Below are 25,293 nucleotides of genomic sequence, written 5' to 3' on the forward strand. Positions count from 1 at the left end.
TACGTGCATAGAGACTTCGAGTTTGTCATGATGACTGCAGACAACTTAACGTGCTTTTTTTTTCTATACTGGATGGGAACAGGGCGAGAAACAAACAATCGTAAGTGTTGTCTTATGCGTTTTGTGCGCTCTGTTCGCATTAACTGCGATCTTGGGAAATGATATTGTCATCTTTGTGATATGGAGCACACGCGAGCTACATTCTCCATCTTTGATTTTGTTGCTGTTCTCGGCCGCTTCAGATTTTCTCGTTGGATTGATCGGCCAGCTATCCTTCGTTGCTTTCAAGATGGCGGAGAGCATGAGATATTTCAGGGCGTATTGTAACTTGCGATTGATTCAGTTCTTTTGTGGGTGGATAACTTCTGGATCGTCTTTCATAACCCTTAGTGGCATCTCCTGTCGACAAACTCCTTTCTTTAATCTTCCATTTGCGGTACAAAAACATCATTACCGTACGCCGTGTAATAGAAGCAATGACAGCCTTTTGGCTGCTTTTCTCCATTGCGACCGTCTTGAAGTTTTGGATTCAAAACTGGATCATTATCGTGGTTTTTATGAGTTTATCGGCCACTGTAGTTACTGCGTTTTGCACTGGTCAAATTTTTCGTATTGCACTAAGACACGAGCTGCGTATTAACGAACAGAACTTTGCAATAACGCTTAACCCATATTTGGCGAGGGACATAAACGTGCGTAAATGTAAAAAGTCTGCCGTGAAGGTATTGTATATATAATTTTATTATTATTATTATTATTAAATTTAAATTTATACCGCGCAGCTTCTATAAAAATATTCAACTGCGCCTTACAATAAATATTAAATCAAAAATAAAATAGAAGTTCAAAATTACAATTCTAAAATTCCATACATAAATAGATAAATAAATAAAATAATTCATCAATAATTCAATTTAATTATAACAACTATAGTAACTAATGAAACGCCCTATTAAATAAAAAAGTTTTGTCTAATTTTAAAAATATCTAAACTGGAAATAGATTTTATTGTGGTAGGAAGAAGATTCCAAAGTCTAGGGCGGCACAACTAAACGATCTATCTGCCGGGGTCTTCTTGGATATTATTTTCGGGAAAGTTAATAAAGCTGCGGAGTCATCGTTGCGCCTTAAATTATACCTAGACGGCGGCAAGACAGATATTAAATGGCGCAAGTAATCGGGCGCCATACCATGCAATACCTAAAATGTAAGAAGAATTATTTTATATTTGATACAATAACAAACAGTCAACCAATGTAATTCGCGAAGTAGAGGCGTGATGTGGCACGACTTCGGAGCACAATAAACCAAACGAGCACTAGCATTCATAACACGCTGCAGTTTAGACAACTGATATTTCGGTCACCCATACAGAAGGCTGTTACAATAATCAAGTCTACTTGTTATAAACGCATGAACCAGTGTTTCGGTGCTACTTCTAGATAAGTACTTCCTAATATGTCTGATATTATAAAGGCAATAAAATGCACTGCTGCATGTTTTGGTAATATGTACATCCATATCCAAATGCCGGTCAAACCATGTGCCAAGATTACGGACTGATGAAGAAGGACTAATATTATAATCTCCGACTCTAACGCCATCGATAGACACCTTTGTGAGCTGCTTCCGTGTCCCAACAAGCATAAACTCAGTCTTGTCATCATTTAGCATTAATTTCCTCACAGACATCCACTGTCTGATGTCACGAATACAATTTTCAATGGCAGTGACCGCATCCAACTCACTAGTGCCAACACTAGGACTAAAGGACAGATACAACTGAGTGTCGTCCGCGTAAGCATGCGAAGTTGGTAAATGGGACTCCAGGAGAGAAAACAAGTCACTTGAATAGATAGTAAACAAAGCGGACCGAGGCAAGAACCTTGAGGTACACCCCACTTCAAATCAAATGACTGTGAAAGCATCCCTTTTGTGAAAATTCTTTGAGATCTCCCTTCCAAATAAGACTTGAACCACGAAAGAGCAGAGCCGCAAACACCTAGTTTCGTCTGAAGGGCTTTTAATAAAATCTTGTGGTCAACAGTATCAAAGCCGGCACTCAAGTCTAATAACACCAAGAGTGATACATGCCCCTTGTTCATATTTATGAGCAAATCGTTTTTTACTTTTAACAATGCAGTCTCAGTGCTGTGATGGGAACGATAAGCAGATTGAAGCTGAGGGAAGAGATTGTTCTTAATCATGTGACACTGAATTTGATTGGCTACCACACGTTCAGTAAGTTTGGACACAAACTGCAAGTCGCTAATTGGTCGAAAATTCTTGAAAAGTAGATCAAGGCCAGGCTTTTTCAATAATGGATGAACCACAGCAGTTTTATTTGGCTTGATGTTGCTGGTTTATTTTCCTTTTCTTGCCGTTATGGCTATGGAAATGATCAAAGGCAAAACAAATTCAGTTTAAGTCGCTTACGAATGGGCTTCACTGATCGTTTTCATCAACTCGTCAGTAAATCCGGTCATCTACTGTTGGAGAATGGAACAAATACGCAACGGCATTAAAAAGGTTTTAAGGCGATTAATTTCCTCAAGAATCACTTCATCTTGCCACATTCTGCCCAATGGTTCAGCGGGTTTCAAAAGATCTTAGAATTTTCGTGAAATTGAAAGGGTAATATACCTTTGTTTTTTCATTTAAATAAGTAAGAAATTTGAAATTTGTTACGTAGTGGAAAATTGCTAGTTGCATTTTGGAAATAGTTCGCTATCATAGAAAGAGTATGGATTTCGGCCTCTTTACAGCACTATTTCGTAATTTCTCTCTCGTATTTCATAACTGAACAAAAGATGTATGTTTAAATAAGTATATGATAAAAAATATGTGATCTTTTTGTTGATTAGATGTCTTTTTTAGATTAATTAATACCCATTTGAAAATTACTTTCGGTTTCTTTGCAACCACTCTTATTTTGCTAACTTGTTTGCCTTTGAAGGAGCTCAGTTGGAGCTGACAAAAGACCGTTTTTGTTACTAATTTTTCTCTACCTTCATAACATCGATCATCGTTGATATCGTTGGTATATTTTCACATCTACAGGTGTAGGGAGTCAATGGAAAAGTTATTACATGCCTACAACAAAACTACGTGGTTTTCCTTTTTAGCCTAGAAGTCAATTCGGGTCACTAGAAGCGTAACAGAAAAAAAAAAAACCTTGTTTGTTTATAGAAAGATACCATTTAACGTGATTTTAAGAAGGGAGATCGACAGGATGCTAGAAATTATCGCCCTATCACCTCCCTTATAGCTGTCGACAAGATATTTGAACTCCTGTTGAGCAATCAGGTGACAAGCCATTATGATGAAACTTTGTACTACAGAATGACAGCTTACAGAAAAGACATAGTTGCGAAACAACCTTGCTTATGCTGATTGAGGACTGGAAACAGGCTGTTGGTAGAAAGCACTGAACTGGATGATCAGTACTATCTACAGATATGAGTAAGGCCTTCGATTTTCTCAGCCACTCTCTGACGACAAAGAAACTAGAGGCTTATGGATTTGGAGGACGATCACTTAACCTTATGCGATCATTCTTTTTTCGGACAGACTAAACCGAGTTAAAATGTGTGATGCTACTAGCGACTGGATAAAGATGGAACGGAGATGTCCTCAAGGATCGTCTTTCAGTCCCTTACTATGAAACATCTACTGACCAGAACGATATGTCAGCTCATGTCAAAGACGTAAATTTAACAACGTATGCTGATGATCATCAAATATACGTCAAAGGAAGGGAACATGAAATAGTACGATGCAGAATGAAAACACAGGGCCAGAAAGCACTGTCATGGTATTCGAACAATTTTCTACTGGCCACTCCAGACAAGTTTCAGTCTCTAAACATCAATCCAAGAAAACTCGATAAAGCGGTGAAGAGCGACGAAACGCTGAGTATAAACGATCTAGCTAATGCGAACACAGAACCAATCAAACTACTAGGAGTTCATATAGATGAAAATCTCAACTTCACTGAGCATATTAGCAAATTATGTACCAAGGCAAGCCAGAAAGTTGGAGTACTCTCACGTCTTCGGAACTTAATACCCTGCAAGGCTAAGCTACTATTGTATAAATCTTTTATACTGCCATATTTAACTTACTGCCATCTAACCTGGCATTTTTGCAAATCATCGGACAAAAGAAAGTTAGAACGATTACAAGAACGAGCCCTAAGGGTTATTTATAAATCCCACTCTGCTGCATATAAAGAACTCCTAAGGCGTGCTGATATAATCTCTTTAAATAAAAGACGGCTTCAGGATATCACAGTACTTACGAAAGTCAAACATAGACTTGTACCCGACTGCGTTTCTGAATTATTTGTTCGCAAAGGCTCTCCTCATTCGCTACGGAATAGTGACTTTGTATTATCACGTTTTGAAACTATTTACTATGACAAGCACTCTGTCGGGCCGTTTTTGTGGTCAAAACTCACTAAAAATCAAAGGGATTCGCCAAGTTTATGCGTTTTCATAAACATAAGAAAACTGAACCGAGATGAGATTGTAATTAATAACAGCAATTGTAATCTTTGTTGTCAATAGGAATATTTTAGCTCTCTAAACTTTAAATTTCAACAATTTTCGTGTAAATATATAATTTCTATAAGTTTATTTTAATTGTAGTGTCCCCAATTAGTCTTCTTAGGCTTAACACATTGACACCTAAATAAAGGTCTAACTTACTTACTTACTTACTATTTTAAACTCTCACGAAGAACTAAGAAATACAAGAAGGATTAGCCTTGACTCGGTTGTGTGTATAAATTATTATCGGTTCCCCTCTTATGTTACAGCATGACACCAATCAGATCTCCATTCCTTAAGAAATTTTGTTCTTTGATAGACTCACAACGGCAAATTTATTTAAAATTGATATTGCAAAGTTAGAAATTTTGATCAGGCGGAAGAAATGGGTCGGAGTAACTACCAAAGACGAATGTTCTCGGACACCTACCGGTATATGCATGTACTCGTAAAAAAGCATTAAGTCCTTTTCGAGTTGCCTCGTTTTTTTTTTTTTTTATTTTGCGAAAGCCCTGAAATTCTCTTTAATGTTCAGGGAAGGCTCATTTACCAGGTAGCCTCCTGGCAATGCATAAAATATGAGTGGTGGCGTGTTGCTATTCAGCTGTCGAACGCCTTTGAATATGACTTTCGTGGGAGTTTTTCACCATTTGCTTTCAACGCCAGAGCAACCGTGAATCATTTTCAGATCCATCACACCTTTTGTTAAATCTCAACCTTTTGGCGCGTCTTATAACCGAGTAATTTAACGCAAGTTTCAATTTGGGAACTTGGCTTGACTAAGTTGCTGAGTTTGGGGTGCGTCTTATAACCGAGTGCGCCTTACAACTGAGAAACTACGGTAGTCTCCTGGCAATGAATGAAATAGGCAAACTGTCAATTGGAAGTGATTAGATTTAACGAAACTTACGAGAAAAACACATCGCTCAAACTTTGATGGGGCATCGACAAAAAGCTTGTCAGTGAATTTTTATATCTATTGTATATGTAGGTGCATAAGACGCTTAATGCGACCTGGGGAAATAGGTCTACCTTTTGTAATTTTTTTAGCAGGTCAGAAATTTGGATCAACCCGAGCATGTAGTATGACTTAAAGACATATTGTTCATTGTTTGCCTATTCAGACCAAAACTTTTGAGAATCTACTTTTAAAGGCGTTAAATTCCTAAGAGCGTCCTACCCTGAAGTTTCTCAGTGACAGATGTGTGGTGGCGTTTCGACAGACGCTAATTTTCTTTTTTATCAAACGCCGCCTCGGTCATGCGATCAGTCTAACATAGATCAATTTTTTGTTAACAGCAGCGCGGACGTGGGCAAGCGTTATATAAATACACCCTAACACATTTAATGTTTATGGGGATGATGAGCTGGCCGCCATCGGATTCGCCGTCGTTAAAACTGTAGATTGATGCTTAGTTTTTGTTGTCACTGTTGAGTGCAGATGTTATCTTACAGAATTAAAAGAAAAAAAAGAAAGGAAAAAGAAACATAGTAAGTTGTCAAGGTGGTATCTCTGACAGCTGAAAATTAGGAATAACCTGCGACAATTGACGGTATAACTTCTTTCTTTTCTTCTTTGAATGAGAATATGAGCAGTGTGATGTGGCCATTCTGACAGGTTCGTTATATTTCCTGTGCGGCCATCGCAATTTAAAATGCAGAGGAACTTCAGAACGTCACTCCAGCGGTTCTCAAATTATTGCAAAAGAGATCGAATAATGGATTAGTCTTCTTTGGCACTTCGGTCTCAAAGGGAGCAGTTTTCTCTGTTTTTGTAAGAAAATAGACATCTGAAAATGAAAATATGGCCCTTAAGCTGAGAGCTGAAGTTGATTAAACTCAGAGAGACAAAAAAGTTGAAATTGGCGACAATCAGTCTAGTGTGTCAAGTTGTTTTTCTTTTAAACGATCGACAAATGTTAAGCTGGAATTAATGAAGCAATTATCTCTTAGGCTATAGCTGAAAAAGGTTTTACTTTCCTATTCTGCCCAATAGAATTCATGTTACAGTTAATCGTCGTGATTTAAATTGGTGCAGGTAGTCTAAGCATCAATAGTCAAAGAATTATCGAACTTAATCATGGCTAACTAATGTCCAGTTCCCTCAGCTGCACCTGAATTATCACGAAAACCCAGTTTTTTTAAGTAGTCTTTTATAGCACGACGTACTTCTGTATTTCTCCAGCTGTAGATAACAGGGTTTATCGACGAATTTATGAATACAATCGTTGTAGCATAGCTATAAGCGATTTTTATCGACAATGCATAGCCTTGAATCGCTTCTACTGCACTAACAGCAATAAATGGGAGATAAAACGCTAGCATAGCGCCATGAAGATAAAGTACCGTAGTTGCTGCTTTTTTGCATTTAATAGCATTAACTGCTTTGTTTTGTGACGCGGCGTTCCCAGCGTTTTGTAAATCTGCCATTTTTCGATTTTGGCCGGTTATTTGATATTGATGTCTTCGTGCAATTTGATATATCTTCAACGTGCAAATTGTGGATATTGAAATATTCACAGGAACTAAAGAAACTGGAATGATGACCCAGTTTCGGACCCAAAATTTCACAAAAACAGTGATACAACAAAATAGCCAAACTGCTATCATGGTTATCGTAACACGCCGCACTGTAATTATACTTCTGTATCGCAAGTGCAGTGTTAAGGCAAGCAGTCGATCGACAGAAACTGCAGCTAGAGTGATAAAGGATATGCTCGAAGTTATCCACCCACAAAAGAACTCAATCATTCGCAAGTTACAATACGCATTGAATTTTCCGAGGCTTTCTGCCAGCTTGTAGGCAACGAATGAGGGCTGGCCAACACATCCCACAAGAAAATCAGACCCTGCCAAGAAAAACAACAGAGCGAACGATGGCAAATGGAATTCCCGTTTCTTCCAGATTACAAGCATAACGATGCCATTTCCAAATACTGCAGGCAACACAAATACGGCGCTTACTACACAGGATGTGACACTCGCTGTGGCATCTTGAGAAGTTTTTGTCCAATATACTTCCATGAAAAAGCATTTTATCACATCGGTAGCATTCATGATCGACGAATCTGTGATGACATAAGGACCAAGCAACTCCCACGACCTTATGGCTTCATGGTTTCAAGCCGGAGAATAAATTTCAATTTCAATTTCACCCGAAAAGGAGTTCATTTTAAGTACACGATTTAGAGACACGTGATCAGAAAACGTGAACACGTGAAGGTGAAGATAGATACGTCGTGTAAAACCCTGGAAAAGTAGTAAAATAACAAGTGAGTAAATAATTTACCTTTCACTGTTCAATTCTTTTGTGAACAACATTTTTTCGCTTTAAAATTACAATCCCTCCATTGGAAAAGTGGAACAATGTTTAAGAGATGAGGCTTTTGTATATATTTCTGGTGGTTTTTATTTTCAGTTTTTTTAATGAGACCTGTGGCGATCGTGGTGATTTGAAGAAATTTTGGAAACCCTGTTTTGTCGAAGATGAAATAGAAAACACGTGCTCAGATCCAAGTGACCCTTGTTACGGGAAATCAGGAAAACAGTTCAAGCTTATCCGGTTGGATGGAGTGAAGGTAACTGAATAAACGCGTATTGATACGTACATGTGCCTACAGAAAGAAACTAAATTTTTGTTGATGAAACTTTACATTAGTTCTGTAGTTTGCCGGCTAGCACAATGTTTTAGCTTTCTCATACCAGCTACCAAGTTATTAGCGCAGGTTGTGTTTCTTACTCTGAGCTGGTTGCAAGTGCTGGTAAACATAAATCAGTGGAGAAAAGACCTTTGTAAGAAAGGTGCACCTGTTAACTGCGGCCTCACTGGTGCGGGTGGAAGTGTGCCAAATTTGAAATTGTTTTCTTATGTGGCTTGTTACCGTCAAAAAAACGTGTTATGCTCAGTTTCGCTCATGCAGTCGAAATCTCTCAATATTTATATCATTGATAAAAATCAAATTCCCCTGCGCGGTAGTTATTTTGAAATATAAGAGAATGAAATCACACTCAAATGTTTATCAAGTGTCCTTGATTTATCTGTATCAGTTGAATTAAATCTCAGACTTGTCTAACTACCTAGGTGGAGTAAATTCATGCAACAGCTCCATTTGAAACGCAAAGTTACGGGAACATATGCAGTGCATTCACAAAAATCATCACCCATCATTGGCTGCCAAACTGAATGATTTGTATTAAATATATATTTGTTTTGAATCAGAAATGGTGCAAAAGGTTGTTCTCCTCTTATAGACCAATAGGCTTTCTCTACCATGCGAATAATGGCTCTACAACAATCAGTTGTTGTGTTGAGGTGTCCAGTTCAGGATTTTTAACCTTCCTTCTGATTCTAGAAGAATATTATCACTACGCACGCCAATTCAAAGCTCATTGCTAAATTGATTGACTTTGTCTGCATGTAGACAGGTCACGTGCAGTGGTTGGAAGTGGACGATGAGAGAAAGCCCGTAAAACTCATTACACGAGCAATGACACCATTGGTGCTTGGTATGTCACGCTTTTGTTCTCCTGTTGTGTTTTTTTTTGTGTTTTTTTTATTTATAATTATTTGGAATTTGATCGGATTTAGAGTGAAATATATATATATATATATTCCAGAAGGCCGAAACCATACTGTCTGCAGTTAGTTATATATATATTTATATATATTTATATATACGTATGATGCACGGTCATACGTATATATGAACTTCATATATTCATTGTATTATATTTATATATATATTTTATTTTATATATTTTACGAAAGAGGCGTAAGAGTTGCCCTCGGCTATCGCCTCGGGCAACTCTAGCTTCTTGAGTGCTCTCCAAACTTCCCACGTGCTCCATAACTCAATAGTGCACAGCTGAAAGCATGAACCAATTGTTTTAGAACATAGCCGGTGGAATTGTGCATCAAATCCGACGCGAAAAACGGACAACAATATCAGTTGAAGCGAATCGTGACGGCGCTGATGCCGAGTCTCCTTTTCCTTTGTTTTCTCTTTTTCTGCCTCATTTAAGAACTCTAGCCCAAGGGAAAAGGTCCAAACGTTGTCTCCGTTTTCGGACTAGTAGGCCGAGTTTCTGTTTGTATCCATTATTGTCGCGAAATATATTATTTTTCCCCCCGCTAACAATGGCCACTCGCGCGAAAAAAAAATTCTGGCGAAGTTGGATTTGCTGACGCTGTCAGCGTGCACTATCGGGATCTTGAGCACGCTTAGGTATAATGAATTTGATTGCGCGACTCTGCCAGCTATGTTCTAAACATATATATATATATATATATATATATATATATATATATTATAATGCGAGAGTGAGGTTATTCGGTCATTTATTCGCTACTCTGAGTTTCATGCTTGATGAGTCGCCTGATGATTGCTTCGCATTGCACTATAATTATTGCTCTAATTTTACTATTGAGCACTTTTAAGTCAATGAGGATCTCAACCCATTTCTATGATTTTCGCTTCCTTTTTGATAATGGCATCTGTAAGATAAGATTAAAATTTATTACTGTTCGCTCTGCATAATCATAAGCGCAAGGCATTCTGGTTCACAAGTGCGCGCGCTGTCATGGTTATCATGTGTAGTAAGTAACGAAAAAAAAATAGCTGTTAAAAAAGAGCTGTCACTGTAAAAAGAAACCAAGGGCGCTAAAGAGCAGACAGGAGAAAATCGCTGCTCACCAAACATTGTTTTTCTAATGCTTTAGCCATTTGACATTTCTTTAAAATTTAATGTCGTCGTAGAGATTCCCGAGTTCTTGTCAGGGGAAGAGTGCGATCACATCATATCATTAGCCATGGAAAGTGGACTTCAAACAAGTACCTCAGGATATTTTACCTACGATGGAGACTTGGACGAGGAATTAGCGATAGCTGGTGAGCTGGATCTAAAATAATAAAATAATGGAAAGTGACAAAAAAAAAAACTCAATCAATTAATTTTTTTCATGAATTCAAAGAAAGCAAATAAATATGGAAACGTGCATGGTAAGTCGCAACAGGGGCACGTAAGTCAGCTCTTGAGCCTGCTACATGTGAACAAGGCAAGGAAATTACATTGAGCCCTTCTTTATCGGGACAAGAATTATTTTTTCGTGCGTGCTTCACCTGAATTCCAGCTTATTTCAGAATCTGGTCATCACAATTGATTATTGAAGAGGTTTAAAATCCATTATGAATTGAATATATATTATGATATTGAGCACACTACACCAATAGGACAGCGGATAACATCTCTCTTACCGATATCTCGTCTTAGACAGTGACTGGACTCTTGCGCCTGAGTATACATTCGCTGGGAACTACAGTCTTTGGGACGTAAACGGAGATGGTTTGATTGATGCACAAGAGGTACTGCGTTTGAGAAAACACTTGTTTGATTAGGTGAAATGATCGTGCAAGGAAGTCTCATGATTGTTTACCAAAAAAAAATCTTTTTTCAATGTTTAAGGTGAAGGCATTTGCTGGAAAGCACAAACAACTCTATCTAGATGATGAAGAAGTGCAAGAAATGTAAGAACATTAATTTTAACTTCGAATTTTCTTTTCTTTTGATTTAAAAGAGTTCGTAAAGATGAAATAAACAATTTTTAATAGAAGAGAAAAATCGAGTTTCCAGATGGGATTTGAACCCACGACCCTCCGTGATCTAGTCGGATGCTCTAACCACTGAGCTACAGGAGACTCGATGGTGAGCAAGGGTCAATTAGTGGGTACCCACTAATTGACCGTTGTCAATTAGTGGGTAGAGCATCCGACTAGATCACGGAGGGTCGTGGGTTCAAATCCCATCTGGAAACTCGATTTTTCTCTTAAAAGAATTCCTCTCAATAATTTTGATTCATTTATGTAACGCGGTAAGGAATGACTATTTTTCAACAATCGAAGAGGAGATTTAAAGTTAAGTTCAGGTAAGTAGTACTTACTGAGCAAGGATGATATAGATTATAAAAGACGAACTTGAAAAATTGGGCTTGTTGTTCGCATTTGTCGGTTTTCTTCCCCCGTAAGCCCGGACTCAATAATCCAAATTCCTACTAGACAGTAACCTGAACAGGGAACCTCCTTGCCAAAGAAACAGTGCCAACATGTGGTTCAATATCATTTAATTCAATGCCATTCATTTTGAAGGTATGCGAGTTTATTTTGATTCTACCAATTTTCTTGCAAATACGAGGGTCAAAGAGAAAAGAAGAATCAAAGCTACCTTCAACCAGACCACTAGCATACTAAATAAACGACTTTTTATCTTTTAGGACTCAACGCCTTCAAATCAGTAATGAGCTTAGTGATGGTAGGTAAAGAAATAAAGATATATGCACATGGACCTTAACGATGCCATTTTGTTTGGAAAGGGTTTAACTTGTAAGGTCTATTATAATAGAGATCGGATATAACGCGCGCTGTCATTGTTTAAAAGGGCGTGTTCTATCAGGGTACAGAGAAAGGAGCTGAGCTAAAGCTGTCACGCCATCTGCCAAATTGTTTTATGTCTAGCTATTTTTTGGTAATTGAAAGTGAAATTTGGAACAAGCGAGCCGGCAAGTAGCAGCAGAAGAACCAAACAAAGGTTTGTAAAAAATGCCAAGCGCCGTAATTTGCGTTATTTTAGCGTGTGCAAAGAAGTGGGGAGAAACACTCGACTACACTTCGTGTTTCTCCCTACACTTCTTTCAAGCTTTATCCGCTTCCTGCGTGTTTTACAACATAAGGCATATTTGTTAAGAGAGAGATGTTTTTCGTCTTGTCACAAGCGGGAAGCAAAGAAGATATTTTGAGACCCCATGAGAAATCGAACCTCAAACTTTCAGATTCCGAGTCTCGATGTCCTACTACTGAGCCACAGAGACTATATACTGAGTGTGCAAGGCCCATTACCAAGCTCATATATGACAAGCGTCCTGCATACTGCTAGGATCGGCAATGTTGATAGCGTCATGTTTTTTAAAATAGAATAAGAAAGATGGTAAGTTTTAAGCTCGGTAAAAGAAATAGAAAGAGATGCTTTTCGTCTTACAATGTCTTGTCACTCAAAAATGTGGATAGCTACCCCACGAAACCAATTAAATAACTGAATTTTTGTAAATTTCAGGGAGAATAACAGAGGAATTTTTCAACAAGTTGAACATCAATAAGATAATGCGGTACATGGAGTTTTTGAAAGACAAGAGTCCACGTCATAGGTTTCGTTTTAGCCAGCAGGCCTGGTTACGGCAGGACAAAGCCGCTGACCCCGTTCTGAGACGTCTTCATGAGAGGTATCACGGTAACATTTGAATTATTGACTAATTAAGGCCGGGATGTTGCTAATTTTTGATATGGTGAGATTCTACATTTGAGGTTTTCACGATTAAAGTCAAGAATAAGTTCTAAAGTTGAGTTTTGCGAAGTTTTAATTGGCGTATTAAAGTATTTGTATTGTTATCAGGGTTATAAGGTTAACCAAGCTTCCAAGGAAAATAGTTCAAGGGGGCGAGCCTATGCAGGTAGATAATCATTCTGTGCTGGTCTAATTAAATGCTGTTTGTTGGATCTTAGGAGAGTAAGACCACTTATAACCACAGTAAGTTTGATAGTAAAAGCCATGGACTTCCGTATTACGTTTAGCATGAAAAATGAAGACCATGCAGCCCTCACGAATAAGAGTAAAATTTTAATTTTTAAAAAATACATTAAATAAAAATAACAACAACAATTTCCCACGCCGGGAATCGAACCCGGGCCGCAGCGGTGAGAGCGCCGAATCCTAACCACTAGACCACGTGGGAACTCGCTCTTTTACCTTCAATGATTGCCACTACCAGAAACTGTGCTGGTGTAACTGCCCTTTGGTTGATGTCAACAAGACTGAGACCATTTCAACCACTTTAAAATCGGACAGTAAACGCGATGAATTTCCGAACAGCGTGGGAAAGGAAAAATGACCACTATGCGGACTGAAAGAAAAAAATATCAATAATTGAATGAAATGAGTTATTATAAGCTATAACAAAGAACGATGATAATAATGATTTTCTAAAATATATCTCACACGTTACTTGTTGGTAAAGACTAACTAACACGCGTGACGGCAGTGGTGAAAAAGCCATTTAGTTTGCTGCTCAGTAAACAACCACTCGACCACGTGGTACCATTTCGCAGTATTGTGAATCATGAGCACTTTTGTTATTTGTCAATTTTCAGGTTCTCCGGTATAAGAAGTTTGGCCATTATCACGGTCACCTTGATTCCACCATAAAAGACCCCACAGTACCTTGCTGTCACCAAAATCACCTCAGTGCACCTGACTGTAGAGTGTGTAGGTATGCTGTTCACTCCATGGGTTACCCAAGAAAGCCATGTGAAAAAATGGCGACGAATGAATGAAAAAAAAAAGGAATAACGACTGGAGAGAGAGGGAACGAGCGAGTGACTTAGTGAGTAAGTAGTCAGTGAGTCAGTGATTCAGTGAGTCAGTGAGTCAGTGAGTCAGTGAGTCAGTGAGTCAGTGAGTAAGTGAGTCAGTGAGTCAGTGAGTCAGTGAGTCAGTGAGTCAGTGAGTCAGCGAGTCAGTGAGTCAGTGAGTAAGTGAGTCAGTGAGTCAGTGAGTCAGTGAGTCAGTGAGTTAGTAAGTCAGTGAGTCAGTGAGTCGGTGAGTCGGTGAGTCGGTGAGTCAGTGAGTCAGTGAGTTAGTGAGTCGGTGAGTCAGTGAGTCGGTGAGTCGGTGAGTCAGTGAGTCAGTGAGTCAGTGAGTCAGTGAGTCAGTGAGTCAGTGAGTCAGTGAGTCAGTGATTGAGTGGGTCAGTGGGTCAGTGGACCAGTGAGTCAGTGAGTCAGTGAGTCAGTGAGTCAGTGAGTCAGTGAGTCAGTGGGTCAGCTAATTAGTGAGTCAGGCTTTGGCCATAGTAGGCCAAAAATATTTCTAATCTCTCTAGTATGATTTGACGAAGTTCTTCGTTCCAGGTTTATCACTATCCTGTATTATCTTAACAACGTAGAGGAAGGAGGGGAAACAGCTTTCTTGATAGCTGATAACACAACAACCACTCCTGATGTAAGTAAAGAAAGTGCTGGTCAGTTCAATTCAAACTTGTACATATCCAAGTACACAATTGCAAGTGAGACACTTCGGGTGACATATTTAATAGGGATATCAGCGTATTTGATCTTAAAGAACGCAATATTTCAAAAGAAATAAAAACGAAAGGGAAAACCTTTCCGAACTAGCAAATTTTACGAAGCAGGCAATGCAACGATTATTCATAGAACACAAAACAGAAGAAGGTAAAGGATTATTCAAACTAAACTTTTTTTATCAATTTTCTCTTAGATTTCACTTTTTGATATAAAACATTGCGTTTGAATTATATCAAACATAGCGATGAATCACATTATGTAATCTTGAAGATCATAAAATGCCAATGAACGATTTCCCTGCGCATAAGGTGCTGAAGCCCTTGCAGCCTGCTTGTCTCCACTCAGTCGAGAGCTGTATATGTAGACGTCCTCTTCTCATGATATTTCTTAGTTTACTAGCTCTTGGCTTAAGTTACCACCCTCAACACGTTCCTGAAAACTATCAACGTAATTCTGCAGCATATTCCTTAAAAAATTCTAACCTGAAAAATGGCAAAGTAAAGTGAATGGTTATTATATTGGAACAGAAGCCGGTAGCATGCAGGCAGCTAGAAATGTACTTAATCATCGAGCTGAATGGGAACTATCTTTCCTTTGTTTAATTATGATTATTTTCAGGAAATTGAAAATTCAAAATCCGCGACAAATGAATTCAATCTCAGCATCAATTGCCATTCAGCTAACCTGGTTCTACTCCCAAAGAAGGGCACCGCCGTTATGTGGTACAACAATTTTATCGACCCGGAAAGCGGTCTGCTCGGAGAAGTGGACCGTTCCACGTATCACGGCGGATGTGACGTCATCAAGGGAGAAAAATGGATCGCCAACAATTGGCTGACAGCGCCAACTAAATATTCAAAACACATCAAGAGTATGTTCGATACAGGATTCGATTAAAAATAGTAAAAAATCTATCACTAACTGAGTATATCTTCTCGATATAAGCTTCTCGTCTTTCTTGGTAATTCTTTATCTTAAGATAAATAGTTAGGGGACCACTCATTCTTTATTGCTTCGGGGCTTGGGAGGATTTTGGGGATCACATGGTATTCAGGGGGGACGGAAAGAGGATTTGTCGTCTCTAACAAAGGGGGACTCCAGAAAATTTACTACACCGATAAGTGGGGGACATTAGATTACTACAGAACTTCCCAACCACCTCCACCCCACCCCCATCCTTTATAATGATCGGTCCCTAGAGTGGAATGAACGCGGAGATATCCGAGGATTAAAGTTTGCACGACAACACAATTTACAAATGAAGGGACAACAACGACAACAACAATAACGTCTTTATTCTCATAAATCAATTGAATTATAATATCATCTCATCGTTATTTGTTATCTTATTTTAACGTATTGTTCATTGATCAAAAAATATTTACTATTATTATCCAACTACACTCCGTAGAGTACAAATAACGCCATAGACAAGTACAAATATCAAGCGGTATTTGTACTCCAGAGAACCGCTTAGACATGTTTTCTCGCATCGCGCAAGCGAAGAATTGGATTGAGGTTACGAAAAAAGAATGGCGGACAATTTGAATCATATTTCTGACCACGAAGAGTCGGAATGGCCGGCAAATATAGATCCAAGTTTATTAGATGAATCGAACGAAGAAAAAAAAGCTAGATGACCTGGAAATTTCTTCATTTATTGAAGAAAATAGAAACAGCAAAACGACAACGCTCCAATTTCGTTCCGCTTCGCATACTTCTGTCGCGCACTCTCCGTAAATAAATATCCGCGAAATTCGTCCGCACTGAAATAACAATTTGGCGTGTTGGATAATAAATAACTTATTAGACGTTTTGTTGTGCAGTATCGCTGATTATTATCCAACTACACCTAGACGAGTACGAATAACGCCATAGACGAGTAGAAATATCACGCGGTATTTGTACTCGTCTGTTGTAGTACTGGTTAAACTGGTTTTCTCGCATCGCGCAAGCGAAGAATTGGATTGTAGTTACGGAAAAAAAAGTGGCGGACGATTTCAATCATATTTCCGACGACGAAGAGTCAGAATGGCTGACAAATATAGATCCAAGTTCATTTGATGAATCGAACGAAGAAAAACAGCTTGACGACCAGAAAGTCTCTTCATTTAATGAAGAAAATAGAAACAGATACAATGAAATATATGAAGTTCATATATTTTGAACTGCGGTATTATCTACTGCGAGGATCGTGCATCATACGTAAAATAGAAACAGCAACACGACAACGCGCCAATTCCGTTCCACTTCGCATACTTCTGTCACGCCCTCCCCGTAAATGAATATCCACGAAATTCGCCCGCAGAAACAACAGTTTGGCGTTTTGGATAATAAATAACTTATTAGGCGTTTTGTTGTGTAGTATCGCTGAGTATTTTTACTCGTTATTTGTATTTTGACTCGCCCTACGGGCTCGTCGAAATACGACACAACTCGTAAAAATACTCAGCGATACTACACAACAAAACGTCTAATAAGATATATGTATTTTTACTCGTTATTTGTCTTTTGACTCGCCCTACGGGCTCGTCCAATAAGTCTAATAATAAACGTCTAATAAGATATATGTATTTAGATGGTAATGTTACATTGGGAACCAAGGAGCCAAATTAACCAGAGGTTTTCTTGTTCTTAGCTCTCCGAACGCTACAGGTGCCAATGACAATTTAGACTGAAAGTCGAGCAATAAATTGATAATTATGTTTCTGAGCTGATGAGTGATCTCAATCACACTAGTTACAGTTTGAACCGTCCAAGAGTACCAAATGATCATGGCTAACATGGCTAAAATTTTGTTTTATTTTGCCTTTTTCCGTTATTTATTTTTTAACTGATTGGTTTTGTTTGATTTTATTTTGTTATTGTTCTATTTTTGCTTTGGGCAAAAATTTGTACAAAGCCTCTTGAGAACAGTGATGATAACAACCTAAATCGATCGTTTATTCCCACGCCGGGAATCGAACCCGGGCCGAATCCTAACCACTAGACCACATTGGACAGCTTATATATTTGCCAGTTTTCTAGATTAAAACCTGATCCTCAGCTCATTCCTGAAAGATGTTTTTCTAGAATACTTTTGTCATACAGTCCTAAATGAAATGCCCCCCACCCCCCAATGATAAGAGCCTTCGCCATACCAAAATCATAGCTTGGCATAACAAGTTTGGATCTGTGTTAGATGATAGATATCCATAAACGAGACAATGAGTTATAGAGGTAGGTTAATTTTGTCAGCAAGATATTTATTACTTTTGTTCCGTCGTTTCACCGTTCAAACCTTCATAAATTTTACTTTCGAACGTGGCGCGAGTCACTTTTTGCGTCATCAAACAGCTGTCAGAGCGTACCTGTGTCTCATCATGCGAAGAGTTTCGTAAAAGTAAAAAAAACACTCTCTTATTTTTGGTTAGGTGGCAACAGCACCTAATACGACACGATTCTTTTCTGGAAACCAGGAAAGCGTATATGTGACTAATCATTTCTTCTGCCGACTGCTGGATCACACTCAACCTCTGGAGTTAATGGAGGGATCTCCCACAGACATATGTCAATTCTTTTCCAACTACCTTTGATTCAATCTCATTAGGAAAGGTTTTGCTTTATCAGTCAAACCCAACGTCATAAGCACTCTTAGAATGTCTCGAGTCTTTTGTGGGTGCTGTCAGCCAGTTATTAGCAATCCACTTTTCTCCTTTAATGACGTCACAACCACCGTGAATCGAATTTACGTCCAAGTCTCCAAGAAGTCCACTGTCCGGGTCAATAAAATTGTTGTACCACATTAGAGCAGTACCTTTCCTGGGAGGGATAACAAAATTGGCCGTGTGACAGCTGATGCTTAGGTTAAATTCGTCTGATTCGGGATTCGGGAGTTCCTGAGTCAAAATCAAAAATAAAGTATTACCCATCATAAAAAGACTGGAGTAAAAGTAAACTGAAAAAGGCAGGTAAGTTTCTAAAGAAGCTGAGGTGGTGTTTAGTATAAAAACTGAAGGTAATTTTGGTTTTATCAACTAAGTCGATAGTGTAAATTGACCACCGTAAAGAGTTTCAAACCTGACGTTTCGAGCGTTAGCCCCATTCGCTCTGACGCAGGAAATAAATTATTCAAGAAAGAAATTATTATTCAAATCACGAAAGGATAACTTATATTGTCAACTTGCAAACGGTGAAAAACACAAAAACAAAAAGATGACAACGATTTAAAAGAAAAAAGGAAGGTCAATTCCACAATAAATAACAACTGGAAATTTAATTCTAGGGGTAGCACTAACGGCTCACCTTAAAAGTTATAGTGGAATTATCTGCCAGAGGAAATGCTGTTTCTCCTCCTTGCTCTACGTCGTTGAGGTAATACAAAATAGTAGCGAATCTGAGAAACAATTGCAAAAGAGCATGTCTATTCAAATGTTACAAAAATTACCCAAACACATAACGAGAATATTTGCAAATGAGGTATGATTAATTCATGGGAATGGAGCTCAGTTTACCTGCAAAGTCTGCACTGGGGCGGTTTTAGATCCACATTTTGATGGCAGCAAGGGACGCTGGGATCCATACCAGAGTCAAAGTGCGCATGATAGTGACCTGATGCTTGGTAGCGAACGACCTTGGGAATGTAGCAGATCAGATGTTTGAAGAGAAATCTTGAAAACGCAACCATTTAAATGACAGGGAATCTTATTTTAAATAATTTTTTTCATACTTTGTGGATAAAGTGGTTCCGTTAGAGATGCGAGGGGCTACAAATATAGACAGTGGCAGGTTTAAAATAAACTGCAACTTCGCACGAAATAAAATTCGAAGGATCTGAATAGTTTTTTGTACCTGCATTGATTCACTACCTTGAAGCAGTTTTCTTGGGAGCTTCGTTAACCTAGAAATTCTGTAATGAATATAGCATAAAGTTAACGTTCTTATAAGACAAATAAGACAAAACAGCGGTGATAAACATTGTATTCCAATGCATTTTATATAGAACTTGAAGTTTCGTATAATAGTCAACATACATTTTCAAAAGTGAACCGTTACAACGATTCACTTTTCGTTGTAACGGTAACTGAACTGAGTGGAGTGCAATTTGGTCTGAAATCATATGCGGGATTTCAAATTCAAATGAATGCACAACACGAGTTTGATTTGAAGTCACAAGTATAATTTCCCAGTCAGACCAAAATTGCACGACACCAAGTTATGTTCAGATATCACTTTATTGTCATCTATCTTGAAATCGCTCAGATGCAGAAATGTTTTGTTGATCCTGAGTGGTGAGCTGGTTTGTAGAAAGTCGCGAAAGTTGTTTATCCTTTTCTTGCAAGTTTATCGGTTCTTTCAACAAGCGATTGGTTGTTGTCGACGCTTTCTCGTTGGCTGGGGATAAGATGCGATTTAGAGCAAAAAATGGTACGATATGTGGATAAATCGCATTCGCGACTGGCAATCATATTACAAGGATCACCAGTGGTTTGAAAATGGATGCAACGAACCTTTTAATTGGCTTTTGAGTCTGATTCATAATATTCCTTTCGAGTGCCATCTATTTTCTCGTAATCGGCCGTCAAAACAACATGAATGTGCTTTTCGAATTTGCTTCGAAAAAGGCTATCTTCAAATCGTATACTAACCTTTCATGAAGCCGTCGTAAAATATGGTCAGCAGTTCTGTCTTGACGTAGCCAAGCCTGTTCGCTGTACCGGAATTTATGTCGGGGACTTGTGGACCTCAGAAAACTCATATAGGAAATAATTTTCTTTATGTTTCCCTCACTTAAGTAATTGGTGGTTATTTTCCCTATGAGAAAAAAAGATACACGTGCATTGTGATGTTTCACTCGGTATAGTCAAGAAAGGCGTTTGATAACTATTTCTTTATTTCTTTCTGGTCTATGACCCGTATATCAAGCATTTGGGATATACCATGCATTCTTTACTAGAGGGAAGAGATGTTATTTACTTCAAACTTTATTATTGATACGGTAAATTTTATAGTTGAACTTATGTTGCACAATTCATGTTCAGGTCCCACCCAATCCACCTAATCTTTATTTAACTTCTCGCTTCTCACGACATTACGTTTTCACAACTAATGAGCTGACCAATTCGAAACTTCAAAATACTTTTTCCCTCCACGGTCATTTGACCGTCATGCGTGCCGGGAGGTAGATAATTTGAACCTTGCCCAGCTGAGGTGGGGAATTTGAACCAGAAGTGTCAAGTCTTTTCAACGGAATAAAAGTTTTATATCTCTAAATATGGAGGTATTTAAAGTATAAAATAGTTTACTTTCGCGAGCGAATGGTTCAGAAGAAAACTAAGGTCTATCATGAGGTCCGATGTTATAGCTTCGAATTGATCGACGCATAAATGAAAGTCACAACTCAATTCCTGATACCTTACCTTCGGTATTATTATCGAGTGCCAGCCCGCAGCTTCTTAACCTTGAGCAAAAGAATGTTGCACACAATATGACTGATTGATATCCTAACATTTGCCTTGCGTGAGACCACAGAGAAAATTTCAATTCGTCACATGCTAACACTTACATTTGAACTATTTCTTCGTGTTTTAAGTGAAGTGATTTATACACCTTTGCAAAAGTCCTGAACTGTGAAGATAAAATAAAACGTTTTAGGGGCCAAGTAAGCTACTGTGTTGAAAAAAAATTAAAATGCTCGTGTCTTCAGTTTTGTGCTTATACCGTTCTCATCTTCCTCTTACGCTTCAGAAGAATTTTCGGGTGGGCACTGGAGTAATTAACCGAAATTGCATTTTTTTTTTGCTTTACAACGCTCTGCGATTGGTCTATGAAACTCATCCTGTCCCTTTGGTTTTGGCTCAACGACACTCATTCTAAACACGTTTTATTTTCCAGCAGGGGTGATTATTAAAATGGACTGAAAATTGGTGTGACACGCGATAATTCATTTTATCTGATACTCGACCAAGATTATAAACTCTGTATTCACTTGACTTGGCGCAATATCAAAAATAATTCTGTGATGATGCTTCTAAACTTATTTTTGTTGACAAGTTTATTTAGAACTAATCTTATAAGTATTTGATAATCATTTAAAAAGTGTCTATACCTCCTCTGTATCAACAACGTTATCGTTGTTTGTATCCCAGACGTTCACGTCTCGTGCAAAATAATTCTCTCTATCAAGGGTTGCATTTCTGTCTTGAAAACAACTAGCAAAAGTTAGTATCAGAAACGATATGAACGCCCATACATTCCTAAAGGCTATATACGTACATATTGCAATGATCCAGCTAAAGTTCTCTAATTCTGAGCTCTGAATAATAGGATGGGAGTGGGAGAAATAATTCAACCTTCTATTGTTTCAAATTAAAATTTTATACAAAACTTGCATTCTGATCTGGAGATCAAATTATGTGACTAAGCAAGTTCCACCACTAGTCAAGGAAAATATTTTATTGGATTATTGCAATTGAGCATACTCACCAACTTGTTTCAAGACCTCGTTTAAGTCTTTCTCGTCAAATTTAAGAGCAACCTGACTGGTGCTGAGTCCTGCCTCCTGTGCGAGCGAGATCACGTGATCGCACTCATCATCGGTTAGAAAATGAGGAATCTCTGAGGATAAGGAACACTTTTAGAATTCATCTCTATTACAAATTGTTTAATTTCATATTTAATTCAATTAAAATCATGTTTTCCTCAGTTTACGATTGAGTAGAGACCGCCCGTGTCCTGCAATATTTTTTTATGACTTTTTATCATTATCTATTACACCGCAGTTCAATTCTTTCCAGTTAGTTTTACTCGTTCATGATATAGTCACATTATTTAAAATTCCTCAAATGAAACCTCACCAAATAATAATGGCTTCATGGCTCTGGTGATTAACTTGTAACTTCTCGCTTCTTCTAACTCTAACCATCTTACGTGACCTGTCTGGTTCAATGCAAGCATTGATTAGTGTTAGGGACACTCACTATTTATCGCCTCGAAGATCGAAGGGTTTTGGTTGTGTTACAATTTTATCGTATTGTTATGATCATCCCTTATTGACAGTCAATTTTCTATAATCCTCCTTTTATACTCTGTAAGTGACAATTAACCTCCCCTCCGTTTCCCCTCAAAACCATGTGATCCTACAAAATAATCCCTCCCCTCTCCAGGTATTGGAAATACTTTGTGCTCTCCACACAAAAGATATGTTTTGGCATCATTGTTAGTGTAAAGCAGGTGCCAGTTAAAGCTGAGCAGGTACTGGACGTCTTTGCTTTCTTAATGGTGTCCAAGATGTTATTATTCATAGTTTATGTTTTCTACTTCAAAATGGTACACTTTGTCTTGTATAATTACACACTAGGGTATTATAAAAATAAAAGTTCTATTCGTGTAGATTGTGTTATATCAATTATGTTATAAAGACCATAGTTCTACTATATGAACTTAGCCATATTTTTTCTCTGAATCGAAAAAATAAGAACGTTATTCTCTTAACTCTTGGATATTTCATTTTGGACATGAAATTCCCCCAGCAATTGCCAATCTCAATCCTTGAATAAATTTTTTTATTATTTGAAATAAAATAAATCAGAAACTAGGTAAGAATGTATTTTTTTATTACCCCCTTGACGCTTTATAATGGAAAAAAAATAGTTATCCACTCACCCGTTTACCCTGTAGACGAACAAGTTTGAAACCATTTATCCCATCTTTCTCACACAATTCGTTGAAAGCAGAACATTCGGTAAGGTCTTGATCCTCATCAAAACAAGGTCTGTTAAACTTCTTGTTCTTGACGATAGTGCTCTCTAAATTGGGAAACTGAACGGCAAAATTAAGTAAAATTGTAAAATATGACGTTCTGAGGAGATTCATAACTAAATTTGTGACTAAGTTTAGCGATCGACGAAAATTGTGTGTCAATGGTTAATCCCTCTGGTTTCATACTGCAGGTACGAAATTTGTTCGCGGTGGCTGTTTTGAAGTAAATTACATGTGGTTATTCTGTCTTCGACAGGGTAGCTTTTTTCATGTGCATTAGGCTGATTTTTCCCTTGGATGGCAGTGAATAGTTCTCCTAACACTAATTTCGTAAGTATCGCCCAAACACAACAGCGGAATAGTAAACTGTAACAGTTACAAAGATACCTTTCCCTTAAGTCGCTCAACACTAATGGGAAACATGTCTAGTACCTAAATTTGCTGGGTCAACGAAAGTTTAATTTGCCGACGACCTTCTCTCAAATGAAGTTGTATGTCCAGAGTATAGAGCATCTAGGGTCGTCCTTCCTTTATTCTCTTTATTTTCTGGGACAATTGATGACGTGAAAACGAAACATTCCAACAAAAAAAGGCATAAAACAAAGGGCAAGTGGGAGGTCTAAGGCCATGGAGCGTTCGAATTGTGGTCCAAATTTCTGCGCGTGCCTAGGGTTTAGTGGCTCCGCTTACCAAAACGAGAGACAGTTTGACCTGAGTGTTATCATATAGATGTACTAGCGAGATCAAAGTATTGGGCTCGAAATCGTGGATTTCTCATCGAAGGAATGAATTTAAGAACTGAGTGTTCTTTCTGTCTCGTATTGGTTTCGAAAGAAATTGCAAATATATTTTCAATGATTTTTTCCCTCTCGCCTTGATGAGCTACAACGTAATTTTTGTGGTAGGGAATATTTGGTGCATCCTAAATCTCATTTAAGTGGAGGGGTCTGGTAAACTTGCATTGCGATGCAAGGAAAACTTAATACCGTGGTTTTACTTACACTATTTACGTAATCCCAACGGCAATTTATAAGAAAAAAATTATTATCGTTGACTCGAAGAGTTACAGTAAGTTTCCTTTGAAACTATCGTCACGGTGGTAAAATTAGGAAAGTAATTAAATAAATTACAAAATTGGTCCTTCTTCATCCCCGATCATATCGGAGTTGACATCTCGATGATTTCAACCTTTGCCAGAGCGAAACAACGCCTTCAAGTTCAAAACATTTAGCTAAACGAGATGAGCATTTTTATCAAGTAATTTTTATTTTCCAGCAGTAAATTTGTCTACGACTTCATCAAAAAAAAAATTGTCAACTTCCAGTGTACACGTTCTAAGAATTTTAAAACACGGTCCTTTATATTCTTTCAAATCGAACGATAAATGTAGCATAACTCACAGATCAGCATACTGACTTTTCCTAAATAAATTTAGAGAAATTGGGGGATCATCACTATAATCTGCAAAGACTACAACACTACAACACAGCCGAAGAACTGGTAAAGAAGTTCTTTGTATTTAATTAAACAGAACACATCAGCTCGATGGAGTGTCGTAGAACCAAACTCATTGGAATCACATCAGCCAATTAGAATAAAGGAACGTATCGCAAGGAGCCTATAAAAACATAAAGCAAAAATAGCTGTAGTTTAGAATCTGATTGGTTGAGAGATCAGAGCGAGTTTTCTGGATTAATCATAAAGCGAAGTGAAGTAAAACCAAAGCAAAGTCGAAGTGCTTTGGGCACTCAGTTTAAAACTGCACTATAATGAAGACTACAGGGCTGCGTTGTTTGAAGCTGGGTTAAGATAACCCAGAGTTGGTGTGAAATCTGATTGCAGATCCAAACGCCTTTAGGTTACCGTGCACCCTCAGG

General features: G+C 38.0%; 3 protein-coding genes and 1 non-coding gene across 5 annotated transcripts; 1 reads left to right on the forward strand and 3 right to left on the reverse strand.

Annotated features, from left to right (window-relative positions):
* Positions 1 to 5,732: 5,732 nt before the first annotated feature.
* Positions 5,733 to 7,709, reverse strand: LOC111322252 (trace amine-associated receptor 9-like). The gene has a single exon (XM_022925328.2). The coding sequence runs from the start codon at positions 7,605 to 7,607 to the stop codon at positions 6,639 to 6,641; it is 969 nt and encodes a 322-aa protein (XP_022781063.1). The 5' UTR covers positions 7,608 to 7,709; the 3' UTR covers positions 5,733 to 6,638.
* LOC111322250 (transmembrane prolyl 4-hydroxylase) lies at positions 7,707 to 17,389 on the forward strand. 2 transcript variants are annotated; one of them, XM_088753379.1, is made up of 12 exons: positions 7,707 to 7,822; positions 7,969 to 8,128; positions 8,972 to 9,056; positions 10,307 to 10,438; positions 10,821 to 10,912; positions 11,013 to 11,074; positions 11,818 to 11,855; positions 12,654 to 12,819; positions 12,990 to 13,047; positions 13,745 to 13,863; positions 14,504 to 14,594; positions 15,296 to 17,389. In XM_088753379.1, the coding sequence occupies exons 3-12, from the start codon at positions 9,038 to 9,040 to the stop codon at positions 15,572 to 15,574; spliced, it is 1,056 nt and encodes a 351-aa protein (XP_088609505.1). In that variant the 5' UTR covers positions 7,707 to 7,822; positions 7,969 to 8,128; positions 8,972 to 9,037; the 3' UTR covers positions 15,575 to 17,389. The 2 variants fall into 2 exon arrangements, with proteins under 2 accessions (XP_088609505.1, XP_088609504.1); XM_088753378.1 differs by lacking the exon at positions 7,707 to 7,822 and having other exon boundaries at positions 7,835 to 8,128.
* On the reverse strand, positions 13,258 to 13,329 carry Trnae-cuc (transfer RNA glutamic acid (anticodon CUC)). Its single transcript has one exon. It is a non-coding gene; the product is annotated as a tRNA-Glu (tRNA).
* A 514-nt stretch (positions 17,390 to 17,903) lies between the features above and the next one.
* Positions 17,904 to 23,642, reverse strand: LOC111322240 (transmembrane prolyl 4-hydroxylase). Its single transcript, XM_022925314.2, has 11 exons — positions 23,321 to 23,642; positions 22,513 to 22,594; positions 22,142 to 22,273; positions 21,765 to 21,856; positions 21,222 to 21,283; positions 21,076 to 21,116; positions 20,305 to 20,470; positions 19,508 to 19,565; positions 19,171 to 19,289; positions 18,962 to 19,052; positions 17,904 to 18,555 (listed from the first exon to the last, which is right to left on the reverse strand). The coding sequence occupies exons 1-11, from the start codon at positions 23,528 to 23,530 to the stop codon at positions 18,283 to 18,285; spliced, it is 1,326 nt and encodes a 441-aa protein (XP_022781049.2). The 5' UTR covers positions 23,531 to 23,642; the 3' UTR covers positions 17,904 to 18,282.
* Between the last annotated feature and the right edge of the window lie 1,651 nt (positions 23,643 to 25,293).

Source organism: Stylophora pistillata, chromosome 3 (assembly GCF_964205215.1).
Source record: "Stylophora pistillata chromosome 3, jaStyPist1.2, whole genome shotgun sequence".
In the NCBI taxonomy this organism is placed as follows: Eukaryota; Metazoa; Cnidaria; class Anthozoa; order Scleractinia; family Pocilloporidae; genus Stylophora; species Stylophora pistillata.

Excerpts from the sequence above, each read along its gene's own strand:
- LOC111322252 (XM_022925328.2), bottom strand. The coding sequence starts at position 7,607 with ATGAATGCTACCGATGTGATAAAATGCTTTTTCATGGAAGTATATTGG.
- LOC111322250 (XM_088753378.1), top strand. The coding sequence starts at position 7,928 with ATGAGGCTTTTGTATATATTTCTGGTGGTTTTTATTTTCAGTTTTTTT. Across the intron at positions 10,913-11,012 it reads GTTTGATTGATGCACAAGAG|GTGAAGGCATTTGCTGGAAA; the intron begins GTACTGCGTTTG and ends TCAATGTTTAAG. Across the intron at positions 11,075-11,817 it reads GATGAAGAAGTGCAAGAAAT|GACTCAACGCCTTCAAATCA; the intron begins GTAAGAACATTA and ends TTTATCTTTTAG.
- LOC111322240 (XM_022925314.2), bottom strand. The coding sequence starts at position 23,530 with ATGAATCTCCTCAGAACGTCATATTTTACAATTTTACTTAATTTTGCC. Across the intron at positions 22,595-23,320 it reads TTCGTCTACAGGGTAAACGG|ACAGGTCACGTAAGATGGTT; the intron begins GTGAGTGGATAA and ends GCATTGAACCAG. Across the intron at positions 21,857-22,141 it reads CGAGGTCTTGAAACAAGTTG|ACAGAAATGCAACCCTTGAT; the intron begins GTGAGTATGCTC and ends GTTGTTTTCAAG.